The 11,345-nt window shown below is 53.2% G+C and overlaps 1 protein-coding gene across 1 annotated transcript in view; it reads left to right on the top strand.

The window, feature by feature from the left end:
* The window catches only part of KSR1 (kinase suppressor of ras 1), a 35,547-nt gene extending 28,171 nt beyond the window's left edge, over positions 1-7,376 (top strand). The window contains exons 15-19 of the mRNA XM_007452395.1: positions 171-267; positions 3,421-3,554; positions 4,309-4,440; positions 5,688-5,823; positions 7,239-7,376. Coding sequence (XP_007452457.1) covers positions 171-267; positions 3,421-3,554; positions 4,309-4,440; positions 5,688-5,823; positions 7,239-7,376 — 637 coding nt within the window. The remainder of the gene's footprint in view (positions 1-170; positions 268-3,420; positions 3,555-4,308; positions 4,441-5,687; positions 5,824-7,238) is intronic.
* The last annotated feature ends 3,969 nt before the right edge of the window (positions 7,377-11,345 follow it).

Genomic DNA, 11,345 nt, shown 5'->3' on the forward strand with positions numbered 1-11,345 from the left:
GCATCAGGCTGCTCAAGAACGAGGATTCAGGCACCCAGGGTCTAGGGGACAGAGAGAGCCCTCCCGAGGCCGGCGGGCACAGCTCTGCCCCTGCTTCTCCCCGGCTCCAGAGGGGCTTGGGTTGGGCTGCACAGGCCCCAGATCTCTGCCTGACCCACCACTCCTCACAGCTTCTGCAAGGGACGGACGTTGCACTCGTTTGTGAGGGACCCCAAGACATCTGTGGACATCAACAAGACCAGGCAGATCGCCCAGGAGATCATTAAGGTGAAGGGGCATCCAGCTGGTTTCCTGGCTGTGCCCCAGTCTGTCTGACCATGTCAGGGTAGTGGTGGTGGCTGCTCTGTTTTTTCCCTTTAGGTGGGGCACCTCAGGGGTGGGACCCCCATCTCCTTCCCTCTGTCCCTGTCTTGTCTGCTGGGAGCTGGACACCCTGGAGGAACTCAGTGGGTTTTAAAGACAGATGGCTTGAGTTTGAACCTTGGTCACACCAGCTGTGTGACTTCGGGCAGGTCGATTAGCCTCTCTGAGCCTTGGCTTCCTCCCCTGTGAAATGGAGATGCCAGTGTCGCCTCCCTCATTGGATTGGTGCAAAGGTAAACTGGGATAATCCATGGAGAGAGCACTGGGTCCAGGGCCAGCACTTGGTGAGAGTCTGTTAGAATTGATTAAGGTTTGGGACAGGGGTTCTGCCTTAAAGTTTCCAAATCCAAGTTTCATGAGGACAGGGCTTCAGGCTCAACTCAGGCAGCCTTTTTTAAAAAATAATTAATTAATTAATTTTGGGCTACGTTGGGGCTTCATTGCTGTGCACGGCCTTTCTCTAGTTGCAGCGAGCGGGGGCTACTCTTTGTTGCAGTGCACGGGCTTCTCATTGCGGTGGCTTCTCTAGTTGCAGAGCATGGGCTCTAGGAGTGCGGGCTTCAGTAGTTGTGGCACACAGGCTCAGTAGTTGTGGCTCACGGGCTCTAGAGTGCAGGCTCAGTAGTTGTGGCGCACAGGCTTAGTTGCTCCGCGGCATGTGAGATCTTCCCAGACCAGGGCTCGAACCTGTGTCCCCTGCACTAGCAGGTGGACTCTCAACCACTGTGCCACCAGGGAAGCCCCTCCTTTCATCTTTTTAAAGTAATTAAACAAAAATGAAAGGAAAGCTTATTTGTTGCTTTATTTAGCAACAGACAGGCCCAGAGAAAAACTAGATTAGTGCTGGATAGGGCTTCCTCTTTCCTGGTTCTTGTTTTTGCGGAAAAGCTTTCTCTCACCAGCTCCCACCAAGTTTTTGTCCCTTTCCTGTTGTTAGTCTTGCCTTCTTTTCTTTTTTTCTCCCTCCCTCCTTGCATCCATTGTGTGTGTGTGTGTGTGTGTGTGTGTGTGTGTGTGTGTCGTTGGAAAGGAAAAGATAAAAATCTCAGTGACGTTTATGAACACCAAGATTTCCACGTGACATTTCCATGTGGCTACACTAATGCATTAAACTTTTGCAGCCCCCCAAACCCAAATATCACACTTACGCCTTCCTTTGTAGTCTGTCTCATTGCAGAGAAGTTGGAGGGAGCTGCAGAGCGTCACACCTACTCTGTGATGGCCCCAAACCTGCTGGGCCCTGCTCCACACTCTGCCCGACTCAGCCCTCCTCCCCCAAACTGTTCTCTCTCCTTATCGTCAGGACACTCTGGGAGTCTGGTTGCTGAGTTAGGTTCAGTGAGCCATCTGGAAGATTCCAGGGCAGAAGAGAAAAGTTGTGCAAAGGTTTTAGAGCTGCAGAGCCAGCAGCTTCCTCTCTGCTGGCTTATTTATTTTCCCCATCCCCCTTCTTCTGAGAACTTCTAAGCCACTTCCTCTTGTACTCATCTCTGATATTTTGAGGCTCCAAATATAATAACGAGGGCTTGACCTTTGGTTAGAGGGCTTGGCGGCCACTCTGGAGGCATTGTGAAATTATGGGAAGGAAGGAGGGTTTGTGTTCCAGACCTGGGCACTTTCTGTCTTGTCTCTGGCCATTTGAGGCTGTGACACCTATTTTATAAACAAGGCTCAGAGAGGTACAGGCACTTATCCTCAGTCACACAGCTGGCCCCTGTTCAACCCAAGATGGGGGTCTTGGCTCTCTTTGGTCGCTGGGGAAGGCTTGTGCCTTGGTTTGGCTTGGGAAATGGGCAGATATTTTAAGAAGGATCCTTTTACATTCAGGATGGCGTTTCGGGAAGAGCAAGTTACTCTTCCCTGGAACTCCCGGCTTCCATTGCAGGATGACAGCTCTCAGCAGGCCTGAGGGAAGTGGCCACGGTGGACCCCGAGCCCTCCCGTCTCTTGCAGAAGGGCATCTGCCTCGTGTACATTCTTCTCTGATGCGCTCCAGCCCCACTCGGTCTGAGCTCTGGGCTCGGCTGAGTTCTGTCTGCTTCCGCCTCACAGCTCATTCTTCTATTTCCTAAATGTGGCTTTTGCTGTTTTTACCTCTCCCCGTCTCACCCCAAGATACCTTTAAAGTCAGGCGGAGTTCTCACACATGAAGCACCCTTGATGTGGGCGATTGGGAGATGGGCCTACACGTGGCTCTTTCTGACCCGGCAGGGATGCCCATTTCAGTCATGCATCTCGTACAGTACCCCCCTTCTCCCTCCCTGCTCCCCGTTCCCAAGAGCATCAGAGCAGCAGGGGACCTGGGAATCCTGGGTTTGGCCTTGGATGAGATCATGCCTGCGTCAGGTCTCCCACATCCCATGCACCTGGCAGTGTTCAGTCCAAATAGAGCGTTGGTTAGAAATCACCCAGCCCTGACCTGTCACTTGGCAGGCTGAGGAAACTGAGGGCTTAGAAGTCAAGTGCAAGGCCCCACAGTGAGTTAGAATCTGGGCTGGATTTCAGCTTTAGTCCAGGACTTCTACCACAGCACAGGCAGTGGGACCACCTGAGCTCAGGGGCTCCCTCTATGGGAATTGCTCTCTGTTCCCCAACCCTAGCCCTTGCCCAGCCTGAGGGGAGAGGCCAGCAAAGCCTGAGAGAGACCCCAGATCACTCGGGTCTTTTATAACTTGACACAGAGAGTAGCATCACAGTGAACCTTTATATACTTCCTGACCCCCAGCCCCTCACCCCTCACCCTTTCCACGCCTCATCTGAGTATAAGGTGGATGTTGGGCAGTGCGCTGACACAGCAGGAACGCAGACTGGCCTGGCACCAGATCTCAGCAATGCCGCTTAACTGCAGTGTGGCCTGGGGCAGGTGACTTCCCATCTCTGAGGCCGGCTTTCCTCCTCTGTAAAAAGGAGACAGTTACACTGCACAGGGTGGTGAAGATTAAATGAGGGGGTGGGGTAGGGCGTCCCGTCCCGCTCAGGGCCCGGCCCAGAGTAGGAGCTAAGTCATTCGTCATTCACCTTCCCTCCACTCCTGACGTGAGGCTCGCTGTCTTCCAGGGAATGGGATATCTCCATGCCAAGGGCATCGTGCACAAAGATCTCAAATCTAAGAATGTCTTCTATGACAATGGCAAAGTGGTCATCACAGACTTCGGGCTGTTCGGGATCTCAGGCGTGGTCCGAGAGGGACGGTCAGTTGGCCTTGGGCATCTGGACAGACTAGGGAGGGACTGGGCGGTGCTGGTGGGCCTGAGGTCCAGCCGAGGTCTGGGCACTCGCCGTCTGTTACTGAGGGGCAGCCCTCCCTTTAGGAAAGGCCAGGTCTGCTCTGGTCCTGCTCTTGTGTTTCTGGTCCAGAATCAGGTTTGGGTGACACTTAGGTCACTCGTAGTGAGTGCTTCATTCTCAGGCTGGCCCCCGAGGTGGTTGGGTCCCCTCACTCACATTTTCCCTGTATGCTCACCGACTTGGGCGGGGGACCAGGGTTCACGTCCCCGTTATGAGGAAGAACGTCAGGTTCCAGTTCCGCAAATCTTGAAGGGGGCGTGGGAATGGGGAGAAAGGCTCCTTCCCAAAGCATCTGGACCCCAGGAGGGAGAGCGGCAGCCGGCCTGGAGAGCCAGCCCCAGGCCGGGTTGTAAGGCCCACGGGCAGATCTGATCTCCTGCTTGGAGATGCCCTTCACACTCCCAGGGTAGAGAATCAGCACCCTCAAGTGCAACTCCCTGCCGATGCCTCTTCTTGGCCTGCTTCCTAGAAAAGCCTGGTTATCACTCCTCGGTAACATTCCCCCAAAGCACAGGTGCCTTGGCAAGTGCATGATGGGTGTGCTGCTTTTCTGGGCCATGGTGGGTGGTGTGCCAGCCCTGGGGCAGGTGCTTGCCCTGCGGGCCTCTTTGCTGCTGACTGAAGGCCATGTCCTTGCCCTGGCTTCTTGGCCTCCAGGCGTGAGAACCAGCTGAAGCTGTCACATGACTGGCTGTGCTACCTGGCCCCCGAGATTGTGAGGGAGATGACCCCCGGGAAGGACGAGGACCAGCTGCCCTTCTCCAAAGCGGCTGACGTCTATGCATTTGGGTGAGGAGGCCCCTGGCACCCCTCCGCCTGGGGCTCTGAGGCCAAGTGTGGCTCAAAGAGAGGGTCCTACTGGCCACGGGGGTGGGGGGCAGGGGGAGGTGTGCTTTGAGTCTGGATCAGCCACTTGTTTGGGCCAGTGATCACATCCTTGACCTTCTGTTTCCCCACCTGTAAAATGGGAAGAGTAAAGTACCTCCCTGGTAGAGCTGTTAAATGAGGACTAAATTAGCTGATTGTATAGAATGCTTAACTCTGGGTGTCATTCCCACCTGTTGCCCCATGAAGACGCTCACCAGAGCTAATCAAGGACTGTCCCTCTGGGACAACAGGGAGTCCTGCCAGCTGTGCCCCACAGAGAGCTGGGGTGCTGACCGATAGAAATATAGAAACATAATATGAGCCAGATGTGTCTCTTAGCCACATTAAAAAAGAAAAAGAGGGAATTCCCTGGCAGTCCAGTGGTTAGGACTCCGCGCTTCCACTGCAGGGGGCATGGTGAGATCCCTGGTCGGGGAACTAAGATCCTGCCTGCAGTGTGGCACGGCCAAAAAAAAAAAAAGAAACCGGTGAAATCAGTTTCAATAGATATTTAACTCAAATATAGCCAAAATATTATCATTTCAACGTGTAATCAAAATAAGAAATTAAAATTCTACCCCACAAAGCTTTCAAAAGCTGGTGTGTGTTTTACACCTCAGTTCCCCTCCCCACAATTCAGTTACTCAGTAGCCCCACGTGGCCCCCAGGTTGGACAGGGTGGGTCTAACGGAGAAGGTCCCATCCAGATAAGTCGAGAAGGGCAAGGGGACTTGGAGGGTCTGAGTGACGGCCTCATCCCGTAATCTCTCGGGGGATCCTTCCCTCGCGGGTGCTCTCTTCCTGGCCTGACCTTTAACTATCATTTCCTGAGCACCTGCCTGTGCCAGGCCCAGGGCCGGGCATTCTTGTCACTCCTCAGACAACCTTGGCCATGGGCAGCCACCCCACGGAGGTTGAACGGTTGTACCGGGATCTCTGTCCAGAGCCCGTGCTGTCTGAGACTTCCTGCCACAATGGGAGCGCAGGGCCCCGGGAGGGAATCAAGGCGTTCCTGGAAGCCTGGCGGGTGAGGAAGGTAGGAGGGGGATGCTGGGTCCTCCAGCCGGGCTCCTGGCATCAGGGCAGCAGGCACCTCCGGGGTGTGAGCTGAGCTGAGCCGAGCCCTGCCGCCAGGGAGCTCAGGCCACATGGGTGGCTGGTCTCCACAGGACCGTTTGGTATGAGCTGCAAGCCAGAGACTGGCCCTTGAAGAACCAAGCTGCGGAGGCCCTGATCTGGCAGATTGGAAGCGGAGAGGGAATGAAGCGAGTCCTGGCCTCCGTCAGCCTGGGGAAGGAAGTCACCGTAAGTAGCCCCCCAAGCCCCTGCACTGGGAGAGGAAGGCGGGGTAGAGGGCAGGCGGCTGGCTGCCTGAGACGTGGCACCCAGAGGCGGATGGGGGGCAGGCAGGCCTCTTTGCTGCCGGCTAGGAGGTCTGTGTCCTTCACCACCCCACTGCTAACCTTTGGAAAGAAAAATTATCTTTAAAAAAAAAAAGGACAGGAAGGAAATAAAGATAATGGTTTTGACTGAACTATGAGATAAGATAATAAAGCCTGTATGTTACTTGCTAGAAAGAAGATAATAACAAATTTCACTGCATAAAGTACAAACAGTGAAAGACAACAACAGGGGTTGTTGTCATGTCAGATCTTTTCTCAATGTTGTTCCCGACCGTTCGAGTAACAAATCAAGGTTTCCACAGCAGATCTGTTTTCAAGATGCCAAATCATAATACGGTCGCTGGCCCTCACATGACTGAATATCATTGATGGTGTCTCTGCATTGCAGTTTGTAAGTTCCCCCGCCTGGCACAGTGATACATGATCGAGCCCGGGGGGGCGGTGTTCTCAGCGCCGTCAGTGTTTACCACGCGCTCATGAGTCAGATAGGCCCGGAGCAGACAGATGCCAGCCAGGATGTTGATAAGTAGACCCAGTAGGTACCAGGGCAGCATAGCATTGGAAACGTCTGGGGGGACCACCCGGCAGTCATCCAGGTGAAGCGCTAAGTGGGCTGTGAGTTTCCCGGCAGGGTCGCCAACTGCCCTATCGCATGAGCACCTTCTGCCTGGTCGTGCGCACAGGCCTGTCTTCTCCCAGGGACTTCTTCTGAATCGAAAGGCCGAGGGGTGTGCTGTGTGCACACGTGGATCCGGAGAGTGGGCAGCAGAAGGCCAAAGCGAGGAGGGCTTTGCCCCGACTCGGGACTGTCAGGGCAGCTGTTCTGTCGACTCTCACGGCTGCCCTGTGCTCAGTCCTTCTTGTCCCCGCCAGCCTCCATTCCTGTAACGCCCCCAGGCTCCTCCGCCATCGCAGCCTGGCCAGCCCTGCACGCCTTCCGAGCATCTTGCGTTTCACCTGTCAACACACTGCCTTCCATTTTCCATTGGAACATCCGTGACCCCATTTCTGATCTCTTTCCTATGACCTTTCGTTCGTCTCTGTAACTATTATTCCAGGGAGGTCGAGGAAGGAAGGAGGGGAGGGAGGCCCATGCCCTTCATTTTCACTGGAAGTGTGAGAGCTCTTCTCAAATTCAGTTATTTCACGGCCCTACTCCAGCCATGGCCAGTCACCTCAGTGTCGGCAGGAGAGTGAGGCGACCACCAGCCGGGGGGCGCTCGGAAACACGGAAGGGACCCTGGGCAGAGTGCCCCGGCCGCGCCCCCCTCGCTCCCGGCCAGCTCTCACGTCCTCCAATGCCGGCTCGCTTTGCAGGAGATCCTGTCCGCCTGCTGGGCCTTCGACCTGCAGGAGAGGCCCAGCTTCCCGCTGCTGATGGACATGCTGGAGAAGCTGCCCAAGCTGAACCGGAGGCTCTCGCACCCTGGGCACTTCTGGAAGTCTGCCGAGTAAGTACCCCTCGGAGCCAAACCTGCAGCCAGGCGTCTTGGAGGGCGCTGTCTGCTCTGTCTGCCCGAGACTTTGATCTAGGGAACCCCCAGAGCTGGTTAGCCGGAGGTGACTAGTCCCCTCGCCCAAGGGATGTCGGGATTCCGCTCATCACATTTATTTAGGAGACTCTTTCATAGGCCAGTGTCTCCCGTTCTCCTCTCTGGAAACCTCCACATCACTGTTATCAGCCCATTGCTGACGCTGGGCCCACGCTGGGCCCTGACAAGAAGGTTCTGCCTGCTATACAGCCCAGCGTTAGCCTGGGTTCATAACAGCTGATTCATTTTGCTGTACAGTAGAAACTAACACAACATTGTAAAGCAACTATACGCCAATAAAAATTAATTAAAAAAAAGAAAAAGAGGGCTTCCCTGGTGGCGCAGTGCTTGAGAGTCCGCCTGCCGATGCAGGAGACGCGGGTTCGTGCCCCGTTTCGGGAAGATCCCACATGCCGCGGAGCGGCTGGGCCCGTGAGCCATGGCCGCTGAGCCTGCGCGTCCGGAGCCTGTGCTCCGCAAATGGGAGAGGCCACAACAGTGAGAGGCCCGCATAACGCAAGGAAAAAAAAAAAAAAAGAAAAAAAAAAGAAAAAGAAATAAAATTTCTGGGTTAAAAGGTTAAAAAAAGAGAAGGTTCTGCCTGGGAGGGTGCCAGACAGAGCTTTACCGAAACCAGCCGAGCAGCTGTTGCTTAAAATGGCACAGAGCTTTCTAACCCCCAGATTAGCCACCTGTCACAGGGACCGCACCACCCGGGTTTAGGTGCTGCTTTGACACTGGTAGCCCATCTCCTTTCTGTGTAATCACATAATCCTTTGCAGCCCTCCGTGCTGGGGTGGTCTCCACTCCTGTCTTCTGCCTCATTCCTTTTTTTTCTTTGTCCCTCTGGCTCTGTCTTCCAGAACATTCAAAAACAGACCTCTGCCCTGCCTCTGCGGGAATCTGGGCACGTCCTTCCTTGTTCCCAGCCCCAGCTTCCACAGCTTTATAAGAGCGGGAGCGTAGGCAAAATTGTCAAGGGCCACGTGGGAAATAGTTTAGCTTGGCAGGCCAAGAGGGAACCTCGAGTGACGGCTCCTTGTCACTGGGATTTGCAGGGTGCCCAGCGGCGTGCAAAGCGACCACACCACCACGTACAGTCTCTGTCACAATGACCCAGCTCTGCTATTTGGTTCAGGAGCAGCCACAGACCCACAAACTTGCGGGCTGGCTGGTTCTAGTAAAACATTACTTACGGATGCTGAAACTTGAATTTCATGTAATTTTCACAGGTCATGAAATAGTCTTCTTTTGATTCCCACCCCCCACCCCGCGATCATTTAGAAAGGTCAAAAACATTCTTAGTTTGTGGATTGTACAGAAACAAGAGGCAGGTCACACGTGGCTGGCGTCCTGGACGCGATGCATGGCTTTGAACTTTAAGGGGTAAAAGGCACTTTCTAGAAGTGTCATCTCCCACAGGCCCAGGACATAGAACAGATAAAGTGGGGCTTCTCTTGGTGGGAGTCGGGCAGTGGCAGGGGGCGAGAGCCTGTCTAACCCCTACACCCAGCGTAGCCCCGGAGAAGCTACACCCGGATCTCACACCTGCCCAAGTGTGTGGTGGCAGTGGCGCTCCTCTTGTTCTAGAAAGAACCAGGTAGTAAGTATTTTAGGCTTGCAGGTCATATGGTCTCTGTCACACGTTCTTTGTTTTGGTTTTTTATTTTTTTTGACAGCTCTAAAATGGTCACAACTTTTTTGTAGCCAGATTTGACTTACACCTAGTTTGCCAGCTCGTTTTGAAAGTAAACCAAACCAGGCTTCGAGCTGCAGGTGAGAAGAGGCCCAGGCTGGGCCAGCCCAGCGGAGGGTGAGGAATGACGATTTGGGGTGAGGGAATGCTGTACCCTCTTGGGGGAGGCTCTTTGTGCCAGGCTCCCTTCCAAGCTTGCTCTGCTGCCAAAGCCTGGAATGGAGTGGGGATGTCCCTTTCTCTGTCTGTGAGATTAGATTCAGTATTTTGCACTTAAGATGGGTCAGAGTCTAATAAAAATAGGGGGTAACAGGTGTTGCCATCAGAGGTGTGGGTTTTACCCAACCGTTGCTGACAGCTGTGCCACACCTGAGGCGACAGGCCAGGGCCGGGCCTCCACCCGCACGGAGTTGATAGTTTAATTAGGATAAAGACAAGCAGACGTACACTGTAAGCCCTCGGAGCAGGACGCTGCCTTATCGCCTCTGTATTCTCAGCTCTAAGCACACTCCCAGGATGTAGTAATTGCTCAATGAATATCTGATGGGTGATGGGGATGATGACAATGTGCTGAGTGCCGGGCAGAAACTCAGCTTCTGTGGGCACGCTGCCCACCGGGGAGCTTGAGGAAGGGTCTCCAGAAGAGAGGGGTCATGGGAGCTGGGTTTTGGGTGGGAGCCTGGGCATCTCCTGGACTCTCAAGAAGTTCAAGGATCTGGTTTGTCAGACCTTGGGCAGCTCGTTTAGCACACCAGGCCCTGGTTTTCTCCTCCACGAAAGCGAAGGCTGCGCTGGGGACGGGGCGCGGAGTAGGGGCTGAGGAGTGGTGCGGGTGTTCGGGAGAAGATGATTCCGGATTGCCGAAAGGCCACAGAGCCCCACCTTCCCATTCCACATGTGGGGCACTGAGTCAGTAATGGGGGTTGTTTCCTGCCCAAAGTGATCAGTTTTAGCCCCTTCTAGGAAGGAATGCCAGCGTCCCTCAGTGAGTCTGTATCAAAGCTTCCTGTTCACACACTCAAGCCTCTAATTCTCATTTTCTCTTTTCTTTTCCATCGGTCTTGTTGCTTTGCTTTTTTTTATTTTCCGGGGGCGGGGGCGGGGGCGGGGGGAGGGTCAGTATTCTGAGGAAGGAAAACTCCCGCTCAAAGTAGCTCTGAGACCAAGAGGGTGGGGTCAACTCCCACTGCGTTTTTCCCTCTCTCTCCCCCCACTACGTGGGCCTGGATGTGGACCCAAACATAGTTCAGGCAGAGCAGGGTAACTAGAGGCCCAAGTTTCTGCCCAGAGGAACAAAAAGGGCTGGCGCAGAAAGCACCAGGAGATCGTGGATAGAAAGCAGCTCAGGAAAGTGATTCCATAAAACGTCTTCTTTTACTCCAGGGCTCAGCCCCACTCATACATGCATGGATTTGTTTCTAATTAGCACACTACAAACTCTGGGAACACAGAGTCCACGCACACCCAGATCACAAACTGCCAATACGCGATGCACACCTGGGACAGTTCAGAATAAAACCACAAAGGCTCTGAACTGAGTTGACAGTGAACTACCGCTCACAGAAGCAGGTTGAAACTTACTACTTGAATCTATCCAGGTGGGCTGCCTGATAAATTTAAGTACCTGTCTCCATAGTTTTAAAATAAGACCCAGGGTCTCACACATCTGGGATACAGTTAAAAAATTCTTCAGCATATGAAAACCACAAAAATTAAATTCACATAGGAAAAGACAATCAACAGATTCCAGTGCCAAAATGGCAAAGATGTTGGAATTATCTGACAAATATGATGTTTATTATGCAAATACTCTCAAGAAGCAATCACAAACGTTCTTCAAACAAATGCTAAAAATAGAACATCTCATAAAAGAAATAAAAGATATCAAGAACACCCAAGTTGAAATTTCAGAACTGAAAAATAAAGTAAGCACAATAAACTCATTGTATAGACTTAACAGCAGGATGGAAAGATTCAGTGAACTTGAAGAGAGATCAATAGACATTATTCAATTTGAACTACAAAGAGAAAAATTAAATGTTAAAAATGAACAGATCCTCAGATACCTGGGGGACATAAACAAAAAGTCTAACATTCATGTGACCGGAGCCCCAGAAGGAGAAGAGAAAGAAGATGGTGCTGGGGCTTCCCTGGTGGCGCAGTGGTCGGGAGTGCGCCTGCCGATGCAGGGGAGGT

The sequence above is a fragment of the Lipotes vexillifer genome, unplaced genomic scaffold (assembly GCF_000442215.2).
Source record: "Lipotes vexillifer unplaced genomic scaffold, Lipotes_vexillifer_v1.1 scaffold216, whole genome shotgun sequence".
Lineage (NCBI taxonomy): Eukaryota > Metazoa > Chordata > Mammalia > Artiodactyla > Lipotidae > Lipotes > Lipotes vexillifer.